This window comes from Poecilia latipinna, unplaced genomic scaffold (genome assembly GCF_001443285.1).
Source record: "Poecilia latipinna isolate Pla-1442-1.1 unplaced genomic scaffold, P_latipinna-1.0 Scaffold2254, whole genome shotgun sequence".
In the NCBI taxonomy this organism is placed as follows: Eukaryota; Metazoa; Chordata; class Actinopteri; order Cyprinodontiformes; family Poeciliidae; genus Poecilia; species Poecilia latipinna.
Genome location: NW_015114870.1, coordinates 78,362 through 101,522, shown reverse-complemented (window position 1 = coordinate 101,522; position 23,161 = coordinate 78,362). Strand labels below are relative to the sequence as shown.

General features: G+C 36.5%; 1 protein-coding gene across 1 annotated transcript in view; it reads right to left on the bottom strand.

Moving 5' to 3' along the window:
- Positions 1-5,290: 5,290 nt before the first annotated feature.
- tspan4a (tetraspanin 4a) overlaps positions 5,291-23,161 on the bottom strand; it is a 56,538-nt gene continuing 38,667 nt past the window's right edge. The window contains exons 3-6 of the mRNA XM_015018245.1: positions 20,653-20,754; positions 17,720-17,851; positions 5,520-5,603; positions 5,291-5,320 (exon numbers count right to left, since the gene is read on the bottom strand). Of these exons, the coding sequence (XP_014873731.1) occupies positions 5,306-5,320; positions 5,520-5,603; positions 17,720-17,851; positions 20,653-20,754 (333 nt within the window). The 3' untranslated portion in view covers positions 5,291-5,305. The remainder of the gene's footprint in view (positions 5,321-5,519; positions 5,604-17,719; positions 17,852-20,652; positions 20,755-23,161) is intronic.

Here is a 23,161-nt window from a genome sequence, read left to right as displayed (position 1 = left end):
ACCTGGACCATTGACTCATTATAAGCCTCTACACAACTGAATGAGGGAAGTCAACCTTTTGTCTGGGGTGTTTTAGCAGGGATGCACTCCTGATTTGTACCGTCAATGTGGCCCATTGAGGGGGGCCAATATGCTGAAGTGGCCCTCGGTGAAATTGAGTTTGACACCCCTGATCTACATGCTGCTACAATGTGATCAGTTTTTATAAACAATAAATTTAACTTTTTTTTTTTTTTGTTGCATTTTTTGTAAAGAAAAACATTGCGTTATTAACACTACAAGTTCTAATAATGTGTTGTTTTTTTAAAGATACTTTTTAATGCAATTTACTCAATTTACAAGCTTTGGAATTATTTGCAACCTATATTAAAGTATATATGGTGCTAAAGAAAAAAAATATAAAAGGAAGTAATAAAGAAATAAATATTACTAAATCTGTACGTGTGGAGGCCTTTTCCTTAAAGTAAAAGATGAATTTATGCTCTTTAGTGCAATCTGTGCTCTTAAATTTTGAAAAAAAAAGAAGATAATAGATTTAAGTAAAAACTATTGAAAAGTAAAATTAGGGATTCCTTAAGATAAGCTATTAACGTGAGTCTGTCACAATCTTTTACCCACATTATCTGCTTTATTTCTTTATTTACAAAACATTGGAAACAGGCACATTGAGTTATTTTATGCCATTGGAACATTACAGGATTTAACACATTACTAATGTGTCTCCTATCAGATTTCCAGCTAATGGTTTTGTTGCATTCCTTGTTATCGGTTAGGCTTTTCAGCTCAGTACGGTGCAGCCACACATCAGGATAAAACACCTTGAAGTGTAGCAGATTTGAGCAAATTGAACTCTTTTTGCGGCGAGCCATATTTGTGATTGCTTTACAGTTTAAATATGACTTTCTATTACCACCACCGCAGGTTTATAAGTGACAAAACGTAGTTTCTTGTAATGAGGTGAGACCCACACTTCCATTTTCATGAGGCCCAACACTAAGCAACTGCAAAATCAACCATTAAATTTGTCAGACATACTCAGGGTCAGGACTGTGTTTCTAAACACAAAATATAAATGTGCTTCTGCTCTCTGTCAGTGCATTCTGTTATTTTCAATCAATAAATACAAGTTGGAGTTTTAGTTCCTATTACTGAGGAACAGCTGTGCACAATTTGCCCTTTACCTGCTGGGAGTGGCAGTTCTCACTTAATGCAACTCCCAGCTGGGACAGACTGTCCTCAGTGCACCACAGTAATTCTGCCCTCAAAGGAAAGACTTAATTTAGTGGAGTTCACTTCATTAACCTCTGTATGTGAAGCACGTTCAATGCAAATAATCATATGGTTTGTAATAATGGCTTTCTATATTGGAGAAGTAGAAATATTTGAGTCAATGACTTGACTCAGTCAGCTGGTCTTTCTTGGAGAAATAACGCATTAGCAATTTGCATTATTGTGTATAATCAGTGGAATGAAGTTAGGATTCTGCTGCATGTCATTGGATCCTAATCTGACTATTGATTATACTGGAATATGTTAAAGTGATCTGAACTGAATTTGAATTCAATTCTAAATAACTCACTTTGTAAAGTGAGTGCCCTAAATAACATTGTTTTTTAAATTTGTCACTATATAAATAAAAATATGGTTAAATTAAATAAACTAAATACATTTCAGAATTATGCATTCATACATATTCCTGCCATTTATTCGTAAAGTCAGCAGTGTAATCACTTTTCTTTTGCTGCCATTGGATATTTATGTTTGCTTAATCTCTAAAGCAAGCAGAGCACTGAGAACTGGAAGCTTTTTGCAGTGTGTATTTTCCATAAATATACCTAAATATGGCCTAGGGTTGTCCTAATGCATGCTGCTCATTACCCATATTTACATGATGGTAAAATATGTTAGCAGAGAGAAAGATGCTGCTTTTACTGCAGTGGATTTTTTCCTTACAAACAAATGTTTTTAAGGATACTTTAGTGCCTGTAGTCCATGTGTCACTAGGATAAAACTTGACAGTATATTCAACCAGAAAACCTAGCAGATCTCCTAAATTTAGATTCTAATGATTTAATGGTAATCTCTCATTTCTCCATGAACATAATTTTGCAAAAATAAAACTTGGTTTCTTACAAAAACTGCAGTTTTTTTCCATCTTTCTACAACATCACACTGATGACATTTCAAGTCAAATCAACTTTATTTTCAGAAAGCATTTCAACAACAAGGCAATTTAACATGGTTGACGTCATGATTCAGTTCTTTAATTTAATGATTCAAGAAGTGAATCATGAAATGGGTTTCACAAACTCTCTTAAAGGCCTTTTTACAGCTTATTCAACTTTCTAAGCAGTTTTGGATGAGTTTAAAAGTTTAATGTCTGTTTTTATAGATTTTTCTTCAACTTGAAAGTACTTTTTTTTCATTTACCTGCAAAAACCGCAATCTATCAAATTTTATTGCAGCAAAAAGTTTGACATTTTCCAGCGAAATGATGACAAATGGAAGAAAAAGTTATATAAAGAGTCAAAACTTAAATTAAAACTACAACAGCCGACTTCATGAAAACTACTTTTGCACTCATGCTGCTATAAACAGCTCTTATTCGTGGGGTATAAACACATCTCTGAGGGTGTCATGAACTGGTAAGCAGCAAGATGTCAACAGTTAATACTCTGGAGTCCTGTGAGATTTGGCTATTTTTTTTTTCAGTGCACCCTGTAGGAAGCTTGTTTGGATTGAGACCCGGGGAGTTTGGAGGCTGGGTGAATACTTTAAGCTCCTTGTCTTGTTCCTCAAGCTGTTTGAGCAGTTTTAGCAGTGTGGTGGGCCGCGTTGTCCCGCTGTGGGAAGCCCCTGCTGTCAGAGCTGTGCTGTTTCCATTTGTCAGTGGGTTCCCTTTTCTGCCAGTGTTTTAGATGGATGGTATATGTCAAAGTAACAGCCACACAAACCTTGAGACTCTAAATTTCCCTGCAGAGCCTGGGATTGTAACAAGAGGAGTACTAATATTCACCTTCAGTTTGAACAAGTGTGATCAGTAAAGTTGTTTATTAGATATGCAGTCATTCTTTAGTGTGTTTATACAGGTTAAAGGAAATTTACGTTCATATTCAGTGAACCTTAAAATATCTGACTGGCGTTTGAGTGTATGGCTAAAAGAGCTTCCACAAAAATGTTGCTGTTTGGTTTAAACTGTGGAATATAACTAAAACAGAAATACGTATCTCGACACAAAACATCTCTCACAAAAAAAAAACAACAAACTGTTTTAAAATTTAAAATGCTCAGTGCTGCTCTGAACTGGGTGTGTTCGTGTGTTTGAGTGTGTAAATAAATTAAATAATACCCTGGAAAGAAAGCCAATTGTTTTTGCTCATAAATAAACATTCTTTTCATTTATTGAATTGTCCCTGAGCTTTTTATTTCATACATTTTTCAGCAGGGAGCCAGTTAGGCTGCAGTTCGTGGCCTTAACAGGATCTCTAACGAGTTTTAAAAATGTTCTACCACGCCTTGGTTATCACTTACGTTTGGCTAGAAGCACCAGGGATTATTCTAAAAAAACGTGAATACTGTTTCTTTCCCCTAGATGCTGCAAGTTATAACAACTCTAGAAAACAAACTGTGTCATAAATATTTTGGGCTTCTAAAATGAAGCTTTCTACTACCTTCACAAACACCCCACAGTTGTACAAGGTTGCACTTACAGAGGAAAAATGAGCGGTGAGTATGGTATGTGCATATTCTCAAGATGACGCTTGTACACTCAAGAAAGAAGCAGAAATAATAGCTCAGATAGAAGAGAGAATATAACCTAAAACGGAACAGTTTAAGGCTGTGATACATATACAGGAAAAGCATACAGTAAATAATGCATGGTATACATACTTGCAGCCTTTTTTGGGACCTTACAGAAATGTATTGCTTTCATTCCTAGAATGTACAGGTCCTTTATTTTAAATTCAGTGGTTGTTTACAAACTTAAGTGATGCTTTTACTGGACAAACAGACGTTCATGATTTTACAGGGTTATTTACCTCAACATAGAGGCTATTCCAAAAACCTACACGCTGTTTACCTGGAGACTTACAAGGTATTTACTGACACCTCAGATTACTTTCTGAAGTTTACAGCTTACTTTTACAAGAACAGACAAGAAAGCTTGTCTTTTTGTGCTATCTTTTAGATAACTTTGTCTAAATGTAAGAGAATTCACATCCAGATCTCACAAATCAATTTCTGGAAACTGCTGGGGTATTTACCTGGAACTTAGAGGTTACCTTTTGGAGCTTACAGGTTACATTACCAGAGCTTACACAATACTTTCCAGAACTTACAAGTTGCTCTTTATAGAACAGTGTATCTTAGTTCTGAAAAGTTACCTTTAAAATTTTTGATAGTGCTAGGTCATCAGTTACTGAATGAAAGAGTCTGTTTCCTTTACGTACTCTTCACATTTCAGAAACCTAAATGTTCTGGGAAAAAAGGTCATACATTCTGTAAAGATAACCTTTAAAATCTGGAACGTAGGTACGATTTCAGGGTGTGACTATTATGTTTCAGAAAATGTCAAGTCACTTCAAAACCACAGAAATCAAGTTCTGGGAGTTTAATCAGCAAGTTTTGGAAAATATCAGGTTGCAACTGAACAAGTTAAATAAGATTGTTCACAAAAGTAACCAGCACAAGTTCTAGGAAAAATATTTAACGTATTTTAAGAAGATATCTTGTTAATTATGGAAGATGCCTTGTAAAATCTCAGTTGCAGCTTATAGACTCTCAAAGGTACAACTTCAAAACTCATCTCAGGGATTCTGGAAACTAATCTGTCAGTAGGTAGATTGTAGAAACTACTGTGAGCAGAAGTCATATTATGTATTTTACATTATTACTAAGCAAGTCTACTGTGTTACTGCATTTTTACATACGTAACATAGAAACTATAATTCAGGGTGCCCCAATCTAAACTTCCCAGCAATGTTTTTAGTTTGTTACGTTTTGGTGTTGGTGATCAACAAGGCAGTGTTTGGTTCAAATGTTCAAATGACACCAGGAGATTCTTCTACTTTCGACAGTATGCGGCACCCTGGAAATGAGAACAGGCTGATATAAGGCTGTGACTCAGCCGGCAAACACCACAGATCTTTGAGATAAATCTGGCAGTAATTACATGTTCTTTCCGGTTTTCATTTTTCCAAAAACGGTATTGACTGAAAATAAGCCTGCAGCATCAGGGGAGCATTCTGTACTTGATGTTTTCAGGCAACATGGAGCATCTATCCTCTCAGATTAGGGAAGCACATCACGAATCATTCAGCTGCAGGGGAGATAAGAGAATTTTACGCAAAGCCAAGCTCACTATGTGGTCCTCAGGAGGCTACCCACAAAACCCCCGAGTTCAAGTCTTCATGTTGCAACAGTGTGAGACTCATTCATGTCGTAGACTAAGCCGTTTTAATGTCAAAGACATGAGAAAGCTTATTACAAAAATCATTAATTTTTAAAGCTGTCATTACCTGAGTGAGAGCTGTGCATAGAGCAAAGATCCAAAGTGCCACCAGGTTGTCGTTTAGCCAGTCCTTTACTCGCTCGTAACATGGCTGCGGAGACACATAACCGGAGAGATAAAGCCAACCTTAATAGATGATAAGAAAACACAGCTTAGAACAACAAACGTCTTCTCCATAACGATTGCTCTTAAAAATGATCGCTCGTTTCCAGGAGCTTTACTTTTTCAGATAAAGGTCAAGTACACATCAAATAAAACATAAGAGTCATTTATTACCATCTCCTTTCTCTCTGAACAGGTCTTGTTTTGAGTCTGTTTTACAAAAAAAAGCATTCAAATCATATATCTCTTTTGTGATGAAGAGATATTTCATTGCTGAGAAAATTAAAAGCAGAAAAAAATGTTTTTAAGAACAGAATAATATCTTGTATCAGTCTGGAAAGGGTCCAGAAACCCTTCCTGAGACTTTAAACCACAAAAGAAGTCATGATCAACAAATTTGGGGAAAGAAAACATAGTGAACCTACCAAAATTATTCCATGAACGCATCATTAGATCAGAAAACATGGCTGAAATCATCCGTTGAGACTTACATTTTGAATTTGCCCATTGTTTTTGACGTTTTGTTTTTATGACCTAAAACATTTAAATATGACAAAAAGGGCAAAAACAGTGAAAATCTGCAAAGGTGTAAATTGTCTCTGTCTTTTGAAACTGTAACATTTTCTGCAAAGAAAGGAGAGATGCAATTACAGAGCTACGTCTCCCAGATCAGTGATATGATGAAAAGGACATCTATTATCAAAGCAAAGTAAGTGGCTTTCTACGTGTTCCTGAACGCTAAAACCAGAAGCGATGTGGGTGACATTTGCTATATGGCTCAATAGACCTTTCACTGACATGTGTGCCAAACTGTGTGGTGGATTATGATTAATACACTGCAGCATGTACGGCCTGATGCACTGTAGGAAGGAAGAGTGTTATCAAAACAGGCTACTGCACTGTTCTAATTAAATTATTCATTTCAGCAGACGTGACGCGATGATTGTGCTATATTTCAAAACTTCTTACACCGAGAAGCTGAGTCAGAGCCAAGGAAACCAAACACAATCTTCTCTCCTTTTTACTGTTGCTTGAAGTGCCAGTGAACCAGAAAATATATATACCTGAAAAATGCTTCTGGGCTGGATCAATATGGAAAGTCATGCAGTGGGCCTGAATTTAAGACAGGTTGGGGGGTATTTATCACACTGTTGTTCAACTGCAACCCTCCTGGATCTCAGAGCTGCAATGGAATTGATATAAATTTATATTTTATGGTTAGACTTCCACTGCAAACTCCCATAAAACAGATTTGTGACCTTTCAGTGCAACTCTCAGCTCTGGGATTAAGCCCATTTACAGCCATCAAGCGCTTCATCAAAATAGTAACAAACTTTTAAATAGTTTTAATCAGTCTACCTGAGCACCAATGGTTTGTTAGGAGCTCATGTGAGGCATTTACCAGATAAAGAGGGATAATTTCTTCTGAAGTCATACAAGCTACAGACAGGTCTGAAGTGGAATGAGTGCTTAAATCCAGAGGAATAACCAATGAACTCTTTCCAACTGGTAGTCTGTTTATTGTACAGAAATATACTAAACATCGTTGCATAGAATTTACAATTTAATCTTGCAGTGTATAAATGCATAAAAAACTGTCTGCTCATCATGGGTCATCAAGGTAACAGATCCAGCAGGGAAATGAAACGGCCTTCAGGTTGATCCTAAAGATACAAAAGTGTTCGTAGGCCAGATTAGATACATGTCGCCTCCTGAGAGTTTTGCTTTGGCCCAAAGGTCTCCTCCTAGAGAAATGTGCCTGGAAACGTTCCCGGAGCAGTTCGCGTCTTTGTGGCCTTCACAGCCTTCAAAAATTTCCTAAAGATTAAGATTAATTCATTGTGATGTCCAGTCTAAAATAAAAAGTAGCATTCAAAACTTTTTGCTCAGCCTCTACTGAGCAAAAAGGCCTCAATCTTACATACAAATATAGAGCAAAGTTTTTTATTTTATTTTATGTTGCTTTAGCATTTTAGGATATTTGATGCTCGATTTGTTTCTTAGGTTGATCGGCTATTAACATGTCAGTTTTGTTGGCATGTGGAATTTTCTATAAATGCAATCGGGCTAAAGATTTCAGGGAAATAAAATGCGTTTGCCGCTGTAAAGAAATCAACAGAAAATTGGCGTAATATCAACATGACACTAATACCAGACTACACCTTTGGTTTAGACGTGACCGACAATCAGTTTTAGAGAACACATCGGGCTTTCAGTCGAAGGTGAAATTACTTGGTTGCACTCACAGGTATTGATTAGCTCCAGATTTGACTCTCAGTGACAAAACAACAACATGGTGGGTGTGCAAACATTTCAGTGAGGGCCCTCAGAGGTGCCAGCGTGAGCTGAGCAAAAGGTGTCACCTGAGGCATAAGAAATAAAAAAAAAAAAAAAAACTGGAAACAGTGACAACACAATAATAAGCAAGGGTTTGTATCATTGCTTACATGACTGCAGACTAAATGGTTACTCTGAATTTTGGTTCGCAGAACTGGCTGATAAAAATGCATTTTATGAATTTATTTAAACCAAACAAAATAAATACTTATTTTGAGGAGTAATGAAAGGACTTTACTCATGAATTCTTGCAAAAGGAGTAATGAAGGTTTTACTGATGGATAGATGTCTGAGTTGTGCCTGGATCTTACAGTTACAGTAGGGAGCTACAGATAGATGTGATGTGCTGAGGACCTTCACAGTGTAAGAGCAGAAGACGTTGCTGTTGAGTGCAGTTCCTTCTCTCTGAACAGCAGGAAACTGAAGAAGATGTGGCCGAGGCTGTGCCCCGTCAAGACAAAATGTGAAGGAAAAAAGTGAACCAAATTCATGAAGCTGAGGATTCCTAACGGTACGTTTTATAAAAACGAAAGAAAAAAAAAATCCTTTGAGAGACAGGGACAGTTGCTGAAACCATTATCTTACTCAACCTGTCCACTGACTTCTGACCACTGACCTTAGTCCTTTCTAAACCAAATCAATGCTCACACACAGAAACAACAGGAAGAGCTCTGTGTCTAACCCTTTCAAAAGTTTAAAGTCGTGGTTGGTGTTGACTTCATGGAACTCTGCCAACAATCCTACTGGGCCTTTCAATGCTTTCTGAGCTGAAGGGCGGCATGTCTTTCTTTAAGGGAACCCTATCAATATCCCCTTTATCTTGGCTGCCCCTCTGAACTGACAGCAACTCATCCCTATTGTTTTCCCCTCACATAGAAAACGAAAATGCCCATCCAACTTTAGATTAACCTTTATTAGCTATTCTGGCAAAACAATTGCACTGGATGTCCCAAACGATGCAAACATGGACTGGGTATTGCTGTCAGTTTTAGGACATTTTGTAGTTCGTCCTCCATCTAATCCACACCTACAGGATGAACCATGTTTTAATGTTGTGTAGGTTCAAACAGCATCTTTGATGTTTCTGATTCTCCCAGAAGCACTGTTGTACAATGCCTTGTAAAATTGTTCATTTCCCTTAAAATTTCATACATTTCAAAAAAGTAGGGGAGAAATGTGAGCTGAAAGGAAAATGATGCCTTACAGATAAAAACCCACTGTATGGCTTCCATGTGTGTTTCCTCCCTTTAACCTAATACACCCAAACAAAAACAACGTACCTAATCACTAAATAGTCTCCATATGTGTAATCTAATCTCAGTATAAAAACAGTTGCTATTTGAAGGCCACATCTGTCATGTTGCAGGTGTGGATTATTCAAAACATTCAGTTTTCACACCTGGGAGTCTGAAATACTAAATGAACGACAGACAAGTAAATGGACATAGAAGGAACATTTATGGTAGACTATAAACCAAAGTCACTGAGAAAGAGCAGTGAGTAAACCAGGGAAGACAGAGAAACAAAACACAAGAATTATTGCAAATTTAAGCGCATCATAATCACTAAAAAACAAACCTTAACTAGACCAAAGTTACAAACACAAAACGTGTAGCCCAAGAGATTGTTACAGCACTACTTGTCATGATTATTGCCAAATATTAAAACATAATATAAAAGTCGCAAGGATCTGAATGAAATAATAAATTATATGGGTTAGTAAATAAATTAAAAGTCAGACTGAATAGATGAAGTAAAAAATGCGATAACTCTGGAAAAAGGCTGTAAAAGAGCAGAAATCTATTTATGCTCTGAAACAAACAGTTTTACAACCTAGAATTATTAACCAATAACTTTTGAGTTCAGACTCAGGTTAATTATTTCTGTCCCTTAATTCCTTAGAAAAATATGTGCAAGTGTTCGTCTGCTGTGGACAGTAAACTGCTGCTGAACTAAAACTGATCCTTGTATCTTTCTGCCTCTGTGAATGTAGCCCCTGTACTTTAATTTGCTTTCATTGACTTAATTGTGCCAGCCTTCGTTGCCACAGCTCACTCTTTGCTGCTGAGACCTGCCTATTTCTGTCTGCACGAATCAATCCAGCCTTCAAACTGCCTCATTGTGGGTTCACATCATCACACGGTTGAGGATTTCATTTTCTGCCTAACAATAAAAGAAAAAGTAAAAGTATTTCTTGTGCTTTGACAGAAATATTGCCACTCTGTACCTGTCTTCCACACGTATCTTGCACAGGCTGTTTATTTCTACCATGTTCATCGTAAAACTGAAATGCTGTATGTTTTTATTAATTTTGCACGAGGAAAAGGAAACATTTATATCTGCCTCAAGACACTTCAGTAACATTAAGTCGTTGGCCTTGAATGGCACGCCTGACTTCTCTTCGTCAGTATTAAACTCAATTGAGAAATCACTGGAGTGAACGTGGATTTGATTTCAATCCGAGACGCTTGACAAGATGAATTTAATCGGATGTTACTGGCAAAGCACAGGCGGCATGGGAATGTGAATGTAATTATAAAAAGATGTCTCAAATTGGGAGGTGTTTGCAAGATGTGAATGCAGCTATTTGTTGGAACGGAGACATGGCATGAACAGAGGTGACAAATTAACAGATACACAACATTCACAAATACTTGGTTAAAGTGACCCTTTTTAGCTGGAATTCAGAGGTCTACATGGAAGCCAACAAAATTTCCTGCAGGAATCAAAACACGTTTATTTTATTTTCAGTGGTTCGTGGAGAACAGCTTTCAGAAACGTGCTGAAAAAGCTCACAGGTTGGGAACGGATACAGTTTGTTCCTGGAAAGCCTTTGAATCAGAAAACACACTTTCTAAACCTGCAACCAGCATCTTCAACATGCATCTTATGTCTTGGTCTTACATAGACCAAGACAGTAAAAATGCTTTTGTTTTATTACTTTGGAATCCATATTTAGTTATTTTTTTCATTTCCAGAAGCTTCTGTAGTTTAAGTTGGTCATATATAAAAACTCTGGTTTGAGTTTTTCTCTCTCACTGTAGTACTTAGTTGATGTTTCATTTAATAGGCTGGATTTTCTTGTGTAATTTGTCCTACTTTCCTTATGTTTTTCTTCGTTACACGTTTATCGTTTTTTGTCACTTTTTAGGCCATTAGTTGAGCAAAGTGTTCTGTTTAGTTAGTTTTTCTGTGTATTCATGCTGTTTATTCCAGACATTCTCCCTCAGTTGCCTCAGTTCCTGTTTTCCCTAAGCTCCAACGCATCTGTTGATAAATTGCACTTGCTCCCAGCAATCAACCTCCACAGCAATGTAGCATCTTTGTCTCAGTCACTCTTTGACAGATCTCTTTGTTATTTGCCCTTGTGTTTGCTCTTGTGTGCTCCATATTCTCTCGTCTCTTCGTTCTTTCTTTAGCGTTTGGTTGTGTTTCCTGTAAATCACCTCAAACATGATCCTGCTGTCCCCCTTCCTGCAGCTGGGTCCTCCAACAACTCCACAACACATGACATAATGAGCATATGCTTTGCTGCTTTAAACAGCAGAACTTTACCATGATTTTAAGCTGCTTCTCAAAACCTAGTTGTAATACGGCAAATATCCCCAGTGCAAGTTCATTCTCTACAAGAATCGTCTCAAAGTTAAGATTAAAAAATAAATATTTCTTTTAAAAAAAGGACTGATCTGTTTCTAGCATGCAACTTTTTCATTTGATTAACTCATCCATACAAAAACACCTATTAATTAGGGGTAGACATTTATAATTGATCTTTTTCTGTTGTTTGGCACTTTGCTTGCTGCATCCTCAACATTTGAGAAATTATCACAGCATTTCTCAGAAGGAAACATTCCCTGATGTAAATGCTTCAAAATATTTGCATCACAATAACAGTAAATGTATAAGCTCAAAAGCAAATGAAATTAAATCACTCGTGTGAGAGACTGAAAGACAAAGATAGAATTAAAAATCAAATAGAGAAATGCACTGTAGTTGCATTCCAGTAGAATATTTTAAGTGTAAAGTAAATAATACAGAACTAAGAAAATACAAAAAGAAGTACAAAATCAAAACACTTAATGTTTTAAAGTAAGTGTTACGGCCCTGGGCCTTGTTGGGCCTGAGTTGCAGGTCTTGTCTGTCTTTGCTCCTCCCCTCTACAGGTGCTGCTGATTTGTTCATTTGGAGCGCAGAGTACTTGAACCTGGCTGTCTCCATCTTCTGGGTCGCCCTCAGCGTCCACTCTGCCGCTTGAGATGTTTGGTGGCCAGGCCTCAGCTCCCCTCCTTTTTACACTTTTGAGTTTGTCTTTGTTTTGGCACCTCAACACTTCCACATGCATTCATGCAACACATCCAAGCATTTGCATTACACCACTGATATCCACAATCCATTGTTGTTTTTGTTAGTAAATATTAATTTGTATGCACTTTAACCACGGCATGGTCTTTCGTTTTTGTTATGACCTTGAGCCAGTCGTAACAGCAAGTTATGCTTTGTTTTTATTTGTTGGTTCTGGGAAAATAGCCTTAAAGTTCTAGGAATTTCCAGAAAATAACCAGAACTTTCTGTCAAGTACAAGTTACAGGGGAGTATTTTATAAATACTAAACAACTAATCTGTGATTTCCAGAAATTAAACTGTTTACAACTAGAAGATATAATAACAACCAGAATGCACCCTGTCCTATAAATGTCGAGGAACTACAATTTCCAACAGATTTCTGGGGTATCTCCAGAAAGCGAGCTGCAAATTCTGTCTAAACCACATGTAATTTCTCAAATATGATTGAAAATTCCAGAAAAGGCTTTGTAAGTTCACAAAAAATACTATGAATTCTGGGAAAATACCCTGCAGGTTTCATGAAAGTAGAAGCTGCATGCTGAATGGTGATTTGTTTCGTCAAACTTCTCACACACTCCCTCTATCCAGATTTAACCTGAGCACAATTTAAAATGCTGAAGAAGTTACTCAGTACATTCACCTAACAGAAAATGCATGAAATACACCTATCAATTAACGGTAACTCGTTCAACACAGTTGAATACAGTCACTTTATTTGAGAATGTCTGTACTGTAGTCAGAGCTTTACAAGCACAGAGTGCCAAGTTTGTCAATTTTCATTTCATTTTCATTATGCTTTTCTCTTCTCTTCTTTTTGAACATCTACTTATAAAATACATGAACTTTCTTGGCTCAGAAGACTCGGAACATGGTTTCAATATAAATACCTTCTCATATTCTATACTGTATGGATGTCAAGCGACAAAACAACCCACAAGGTGTGACATGTTTAAAAAAGTGAAGTTCCACCCACTCAATCTGCAGGTTGACAAACTGAAACGCTTCTTGAGGCGGCATCTGGCACACTCGACGTGCTTTCTGAAACAGCCCATTTACCATTTTGTAGCAACAGCATTATTAGATGATAAACACAGGCGTCATTGCCAATTTTCCCTCATCATCTTCACTCATTATGACGTTCTTTGATAGCATTTGCACTGCTGGACTATCTCATTTTTGTCATACTCTTAAGACCCTGATGATGATAATGAACTTCAAACAACATTTTTTATTTCACTGCTCCTGCTTGCAGATTATTATGATGTAAAGATACTTTGGTAAAGTATCACAATAATCATTGTCTGCGGTTTGCTCAGCTGCTACCCTGACACATTCCCACCTCCCCCCATCTGTTTAATTTGAGGAGCGCTGATGTTTAGTAAATGAATGCATCCTCTGTAATTCATGGCTGTGTTTTTCATACATGCATCATATGCACATCTGTCTTAGATGTGGTTTATTTGAGGATGACCACTCCAAACGCAGTGTGAATATTTTGAATGTAAAGCTTAATTTTTTTAATTTGTGAGGCAAAAATGAAAAAAAAAAAAAAAAGACAAATGCCATTGGATCTGTTTGACCTTTTCCATTTTGTGGATACATTTTAGGGATCTGTTACTTCTTTATCTTTTGGAAATATTTTCAACTATACAGATACATTTAAAATTTTATTTTACTGTTTTAAGTTGTTTTAAGTCGTCAACATGTAGAGACTGAGCATTGATCTGACCATTAAGTTACATGCTTTTAAATGCTGCAGTTATTTTTTTTTTATCTCTTTCTTAAGGAGATTGAGACCTCACTGAAAAAAGTGTTAAAACTCAGCAGCTGTCCAAAGAAAAAAAATGTTTGAGTCTTTTTAAGTCTCCAAAATGGCTTTCGATCCATCTTGTCCAAGGAAAAGTGGTATCATTACCAAAATAGCTGAGGCACCCATAGAGGTTGGTTGTGTTGTTCAAGAACATTTAGCCAGTCCTATTAAAAGCTACCATAAGGTTGTCCCTAGTTTCTCAATTTGTTTGTAGCATTTATTGGAGATTTTCAAGGTGTCATCGTTGGGAGAGGGATATGCGAGTGGCACATCATTGCTTTTTGCAGATGATGTGCCACCGGTGCCTCATCTATAGTCATAAAATGTAGCTAATGCCTGAAATAACTGGATCCCAGATCCACGTGGCTAAAATTAACTTCTTGCAAAGTTCCTGGGCTTAGCCTCAGAGGTAGAGAGTGAAGAGCTCAGGCATCCGTGAGTAGCAGGGAATAAAGTCATTCAGTGATTCAAAATAAGTCAGCTGTGGTTGTTCAGCCACTGCAAGATGCCTCCTAGCATCCTTTCTTTGGATTCTTTCTTGGGACTTCCCACTGGGAGCAGAACCTGAGGCAGACTCAAACTCACTGGAGAGAGTGTGATATCTTTTCTGGTCTGTGAATATTTGGAAACTATCAGAATATGAAGAGCGTTACCAGTCAGAGGTATTCTTGAACTTGTTGCTTCAGTGATCTAATGGATTGATGATCATACAGACAAATAAATGAATGGACAGAAATACAGCAAAAGCACTGATTTAAGTTACTTTTTCCATATCATAGTTAAAATGGTTTTCCAGATAGCAAAAGTTTGTTCTCGTTTACTTCATAAAGGAGCAAAAAGCATGTCTTGAATTTTAACCCCAAATGTATAATTTAGGAGAACAAAAAGGTCTGCCATTCTTACTGTCACTCCAATTTTGTGTGCGAATCCATTGTTTTAAGGGCGCATAAAACTGGAAGCCTGGGGTTTAGTGTGTCACAGCAGACAAAAGCTTAGGGCAAAGAAGCCCCAGCTGCCAAGAGAAGATCATTGTTTAAGGCTGACTGTGATTAGACTTCTGAAACCACAGTAGACTGTTCAGAGATGAGAATCCGGAGCAAAAGACGGCTTCAACAAATCTTATTTTAAGACTTCAGAGGAGAAAGGGGAATATCGGAAGGGATTTTATTAAAAAAAGGTTTCAATTTCCTTCTTTTGGTGCAAAACATTTTGCATGAAGAAGTCAAAAAGTAATTTTTGCCAGGTTTCTATTTAGAACTTGAAATAATGTGAAGCTTCAATGTCTAGTTTGTACGGAGAATGCTAAGGGAGCAAGTGGACACTCATATGGGAAAGGTGTTACATTAGATTTAATAGCTACATTAACACAGTCATTTCTACAGTCTGCAGCTTTGATTTACAGTTCCACATGAAGGTGGAGTAATTTTAGTTCTTCATTAAGGTGCAATAAAACAACTAATTCTATCTGTCCAAATATATTATCTGAACACGCTCAATTTCCTCATTAGTGGCAACTTCCAGTGCTCCTAAATTACATGGAGACTAATGCGTTTCCATACTGTCCACACTGTAGTAACGCAGCTCCTCATTCCTTAGGAGAAAATGACAGAACTTGTTCTATTCCTGCTGTTTAACAGTCATGGTGCCGTATGCTGCTGTGAAGCTTCCTTTTGTAGATCAGTCATTTTTTATGGTTTCTACTTTGGTTTTAGTGGCTCACATTATTGGGACAGGATTAATCATCACTGTGACCCTTTAATAAGTGCTCTTAAGGAGATACACAACAGACCATAGGCCTGAAAATGTGCATGCATCTCACATTCTGTGCTAAGGTTTATTTAAACATATTATAACAGAAATTGAAAGTGAAACAACTCTCCATGCGGTACAACTGCCTAAAACGAAATAACGCTAAAGCTAATCATGTGTTAAATAAAACATTAGTAGCAGCAGCAGTCAACCCTTTTGGGAAATGTGGCAAATTCAGTATTAGTAATAATGAATAAAAGTTGTTTGTTTTCATGCATCCAAAAGGTCCAGAATAGCCTTTTTTTTCTTTTCTGGCAAACATTTTAAATATTGATTGTTGTATAAAATTGACCCCAGACAGGGATAGAAACACAAAATGCACTTAAAACAAACACTCTGTACCTTGCAAAGATACTCTTTGAAGGTCTCCAGATGTGATTCACGTTACAATTCTGAAAATGCATTTAACTAAGATTTTCTGTGACTAAATTCACCCAGGCATTACTGTAAAGTAGAAGGAAAAAGGTTGATAGTTGTCAATGTTTTAAATGCATTTGTATTCAGTCACCTTGACTCAATTCCTGCTTTTTACAGCATCTCTGGAGAGTAGCATCTTTGACCATTTTTTACAAAACAGCTCAAGCTTCATTGGACACCAATCTTGAACATCAATTTAGAATTTTCTTAATTTTGGGTTAGGTCTGAACTTTGACTGGGCCATTCTAAAACATGAACGTGGCTTGATCTGACCTATTTTGTTGTAACTCTGGCTGCATTTTTTCTAGGAATACCAAGGAATACCATCTAGCTTCATCCATCCCATTGACACTGAGCAGCTTCCCTGTTCCTGCTACAGAAAATCCTCCCCACATCATCACCATGTTTCACAGCAGTGATGGTGTGTTCAGATTTGTGCTGTAATACTTTTTCTCTTTGTATGGTAAAAAAAAAAAAAAGTTCTGTTTTGTTATCATCGGAGTAGAGCACCTTTTCTGTTGCTACATGGTTTGCTGCTATGTGTTGGTTCTTTTTTTTTTTATTGCATTTTCATTTGTCTTTGTGGAACATGCTGGGCACGGGAGGAGATTGTGGGTTTCATAGATAGGAAAGCAGATGTTCTCTATGAATCATGCTGTTTAAGGAGCCATGCTGCTCATGCCACAGAATGACCTGAATTTGTTTGATTAACACTCTCCCCTCCCTCTCATCAGATCCTCCTATGACCCCAGCATTGTTATTCACAATGTGGAGTTTTCATTCTATTGCTAAGCAGATAAGCTTTGTATTTGGTTTTTAGATTGTGCATTGATTTTAGGGATTATCTTTAGGAGTTGGGTTGTGGATCATGATTTGCTATATAAGCTAATTACTTATTTTAATCATTAGGAAAATCTTGCTTTTTTTTTTTTTTTTACTTTGCTGATGGTTTTCCTCCCTCTGTCAAGTTTTTGACCAACCTCTGATGTTTTGGCAGAACAGGTAAATTGATTTTAAGATATAAAAGGCAGGACTCTTAATTATTTACACTTCTGGTTTCTGAAAGCACTTTATTGTATTTAGATTTTAGTAGTAGCCACAGTTTGCAGGTCTGCAGATATGAATCTAAAATCATTTGTAAGCCATTATTGTTTTCTGGTGTTTCATATAAAACCACAATAAAATACATACAGTATTCCATTGTGGTTGTAATTTGAAAAAAATTAAGGGGCAAGAATGCTTTTGCAAGGCGCTGCAAGAAAGTATGACGGTGGAATCTAGAGACTCAACTATAATCTAAACAGATTTCTTTAAACAGTCACAGGAAAAAAAACACTTTTTCCATATGCTTTTACATATACTCTACTGATTATTATGCCCCGACTTACTGCAGTCCACCAAGTTCCTGGGTTGTCCAGTCCACAGTTGTCGCTGTACTCCAGGCAGCAGGAGTCTGGGACTCGGGTGGCATTATAAACCTCAAACCAGTCTGTGTGGTTGGTGACTCCACAGCAACGAAACTGTACAAGAAACAGGAGCAGAATTATGGAATATTAAGGCAACTACTTCAAATCTCTACTTTATGATAATACTTTATGATATGGGAGCTATACCATTTCCCGCCACCAGGAATAAGACTGATGTATTTTATATTTGCGAAACATGTCTGACGTTGGCTTCTCCTGCACATTTTTTCCAAACCTTCTTTTACAGTTTTGAAACTCACCTATTTCTTTTAATCTACATCTTTCTGCATTGTAATTGTTATGGATTTTTGATAAGAGGACATCATGACTTTCAGTGAAATCCGATTCATCAGTGAAATGATAAAGTGTCCCTTGCTGCTGGAGCACCTCCCTTCTGCACTGCATGCACAGAATGACAAACTCGTGTTAATTTACAACTTGCTCACCCACTTGATGAGTAGATCAGGTGTGCAATTTTTCAAAAACGACAGATGAACTTCAAGTATTCCCTGCTAAGATTATAAATAATTAAGGGTGTTATGACTCTCCACAGTTTACTCTTTTACTCAAAACTACAACCCTCCATAGATTTATCCAAAACTAGCACTTGATTCCTGTAATTTCCCTTTGCTAAATAGTAGAATGATAAATAGTTTTATTCTATTCTTCAAATCCAGATGTCATAAATTAAGCTTAAATTGCCTCTAGACGTTTTGGAAAAGGCCCAAAGTTTATTCTTTTCAAACATCTAAGAAGTTATTTCACAACATTTAAGTAAATTGGGAAAAAGTGTGTCATTGTGTAGAGTGAAGCAAGGAAATAAGATGGGCAGAAGGGCAACTTAGAAAAAAAAGAAGTCAATACTCCAAGATCAACACACAAACAAAACTAACAAACAAAAAAGACGATTTCAGGATCAAATTAGTACGAAAGTAGACTGAAGGAAAACAAAGTTGATGGTTTGGTGAGGAGGAATCTCACCAAACCACAGTGAGAAGCTTCAGGAAGGATATCCAAAATGTTTGACTAAGATCATATAGTTTCTGCTATTAAAATACAAAAGAAATGTATGTACACTTCTGAATGTGAAGAAATTTGAATATAAAAAAATCTCCAAATAACTTCTTGTTAATATGGCATTTAACAAACAGAAATATTTTTGGCAGTCCTAAATGATTCCAGCAGGAAAGGTGGTGTCTGATTTACAGAACAAAAGGTCACATGTCTTATTATAGTGCATGTAAATATTCAACATTAACTGTACATACACTGTCCTGCAAGTGGCTATAAATATTATCCAAGGTGTCCTTTGGTCCGAGGACATGTGCCTTATTATTCATTCAGTGACTCAGCATGAATGAAAGAGGTTTGGGAAGAAGGAGTAACAGAATGAGAGCTGCGTTTTAATGGTCTTCCTCTCCAGTAGACGCTGATCCTACAGGGATAAAAGCACACACTCATATTTGCGTACCTACGGTTTCAAACGATGGCTTATTCATGCAGATTCTGTTCATCCTGAATGCAGAGAAAATAAGAGCTCTGCAGGTTATCATCCACACGAAGCGATGTAGACCTGCATTGATTTGCATAGCAATAGATCCCACTGTCATGTCTGTTCATTTGCCGCAGACGCAAACACAAACAGCGAACCTACCAGGCACTTGATTGCATGTGGGCACACACACATGCAATCAAGAGTCAAACTTTGGCTAATGGATTAAAACTACGAGCTACAGCAATGTATTCAAGAGCCCCAAAGAGTGCAATTTATCATCTGAAGTCTCCCAAAGGGTTTTTTTTTTCAGCTGCAGCATCCACCTTTAATTCCCAATCTTTGCCTCTCATATTGTATTTTCTTTCCAGAGGAAATAGAAAAAAAAAAAAAGACAAAAGGAAAAAGCACATCAAAGTTTGAGCTGGAAACAAAGATTAGCTATGATGTTTGCATTATATTTCTTCACTGCATTTTACCACCCTTCTTAGACAAAGCCCTCTACACTTTAATTGTGCCAAAGAAGAATGACTACAGTGGTTTTCAGAAATGTACACACTCCTATTAAAATTCCAGGCTTTTGCAATTACATTCTGCATACCAAGGTGTGCACACTTTTATGCTAATACATATATATATATATATATATATATATATATATATATATATATATATATATATATATATATATATATATATATATATATACACCGCTCAAAAAATAAAGGGAACACACAAATAACACATCCTAGATCTGAATGAATGAAATATTCTCATTGAATACTTTGTTCTGTACAAAGTTGAATGTGCTGACAACAAAATCACACAGAAATCATCAATGGAAATCAAATTTATTAACCAATGGAGGCCTGGATTTGGAGCCACACACAAAATTAAAGTGAAATGTTCCCTTTATTTTTTTGAGCAGTATATATATCAGCATTAAGCAGGAAAAGACTGTAAATTGCTTACCAAAGGGATGCGTGCATGTTTGAGAGTCACTGTATGACGTTATTCATATGTTTTTTTCCAGCTGGCTTTTAAATATCCAGATCCATTCGTTGACAAAAACAATGTCACTATAATATAAATGATGCCCTCATGAGGACATGCATTGGAAAATAGTGTTTCTGTGTGTCACATAAAGTGAAACCATGTCGAAAGCAAAAATAACCCTCGTCACATTAATAATGCAGTCATAGTGTCATGTATCTCTTTTGACAGAAGAGTCTCTAACTTATGTAGCTAAATGGTGCCGAGGTTAATATTGAATGTTATGCACATATCTTTTTAAGCAACATGACCTAAGTGTTTTATCACCTCCCCAATCCAATGCACTTAGTACAGACATTTCACATCTTACATCAGTTTGTACGATCATCCAGGCGTTGGTCAAACCCACGTTGCCTTCGGTGCCGAAAAGCTGCAGGCCCTTCTTCAAATCCCTCTGAGCATAGCGATCAATCTGGAGAAAACAGAGTGAGAGGGAAAAGGGCCTGCTTTAAAAAGAGATAACTGAACAAACATCGCTATTGGCTCTGGCAGAGTTTTCATTAGATATTTCCATTTTCTTTTTCTTACAGCAGCAAATGGTTTCGGCTCAAGAGGAGACAAATAAGCACACAGACTCTCAAGAAAATCTGCAGTGCCATCTGTTAGGAAGGAACCAACAGAAGCAAACTGTTGTTCACATATATATGTATATACACATTCCTTTGGAAGACCTGTTCACTTTGTCTGTATAGTGCTCTGGGATGAGTATTGTTGGAAATTGGTGCTATACAAATAAACTGCATTGAATTTATTTTAAATTCAGTTTTCAACAAACACCGTAGAAAACCTGGAGCCATCTGTTTATGTTGTCAATAGCTGTTTTTTCAAAATTTCAGGTAAACTGACAGTAAACAAGCACAGAAAAATAATAAAAGAAAAAAATTCTTACAAGAAATCTGCCAATGAAGTCCAGCAATTTCTAGAATGACCAATTATTGAAATCTATGAAACAAATCTTTGTAAACTGGTGAATATTGATAGGGTGTGTTTGTGCCCTGACATTTCACCTTTTCTTACGGGGACATTATACAAAAACAATTAAAGAATAATGTTATAAATGATGGTGGCTTTCACAAAGGAAGTTGTTCCATATTTGGTTTGGTTGCAGTCACAATTGTATTTTTGTTAAAGTAGACTGGCCTAAATGTGTTATATGATTTATGGAAATAAAACATATATACAAAATAATTAAAAAATATACATATTCTATAGCAAAATGCAAGCAGTCTTTGACCTTTTCATCCTCTAAAATGTCAGACAGTTTTTGTTTTGTGATGTGTTTTTTACTCCACTGCTTACATAAGAAGTTCCTCAGGGTTCTACTCTGGAACCCGTCTTGTTTTAGTCTTGCAGGTTTTCTTTGTGGTTAATTTTAGCAGACATAATGCCATCAAAAATAAAAAAAACTAAATGTTCTATCAACTCTTATTAGTTTTCTAAACACCCCAAAGTTACAACTTTTTAATCTGATATATATTTATGAGCTTCACTTTACAGGAGGACTTTTTTTGGTTTCTTTCTGTTGTTTTATAATTTTGAGTTGTTCCTTTCAAAAATATTTTCTGTCCTAAACAGTGGTGAAGCTATTATTAGGATATAAAAAGCTTTTTATCAGCTCTAACACCATTTGTGCTACCATTCTTAGTCACTGCCATTTTATCCCAAACAATTTCATACCCATGTTATTATTACTATCACACCATATCAGATTATTTTAATTGTTTTTGGTTTTTGAGTACTTTTTGATGAACTACGGTATAAATACAGTAAAGATACAATTTTTTTTTAGCTGTCCACTGCAAGAGCTTTAGATATATTTCAAGCTTTCATATCACAATAGTACATTTTGATCAATGTGTGGCTCATTTTCTGGATTTTTCAAACTGAGTTCAGTAAAAAAGGGAGAAAACCAGCAATCTGCTCAGTTTCAGGCTGCACTTTTCATGTAGCATTAGAACAAATAAACCAAGGTCAGAAGTGAGGAGATCAAATTGGATTTTCATGGGATGTTGCAGAGCTGCCGTTCAATAAAGCAAATAGATGCAGTTCAATGTGGGTTTTGTTTAGACCTACACGCTCGGCCATGTGAAACTAAACAAACAAGATAAAAAACACTGAACCAAACCGGATTTTCCTGTAAGCTTTGAATTGTCAAAAACAAACTTTAAAAACTCATTGAAATACACCCATTAAAAGAAACATATTAATCAGCAAGCATCAACGTTGTGCACAAAAAAAACATACAACTTGCTAAGTCTAATTTAAATGCTGAATCTCATCTCTCAGAATTTTGTTGTTCGATAATATAAATAATTTCTTCCTCCTACCTCACATTGCAGTCTGATTCTTCCTGAATACATTTCAATCTGCTGAGACCTCATGATATTTCCGTTTAAATCAGTCAGTGAACAAATAAAAAGGCTTTTAGCTGCAGATTCTAAATGAAACAGAGCTGGAGTTTCTGTCCACAAAGCATTACTATTTACAAGTAGGTCACATTTATGACAGGATTCCCCAAATATAAAACTGTAAATGTGCCAAATAACACAGCGAGTCACCTCAGGCAACGGAAAAGCAGACAGCCAGCAAGCAAACGAGGATGTAAATAATGAATACTTAAAGTACTTGCATATTTGCTCTTGTGAGATCACAGTGTTTGGGGAGGATGTGTGTCTAACACTTTCTTTGGTTTGCTTTCGGAAGAGGTTTCTTTCCTGCACTCTGTGATGCCAGGAAATTTCATCATGTCAAACTAGTTTCCAAATGCATTTGAGAATGGCTTTATTCATTGCAGATTTATCAAAGATCAATACCATCCC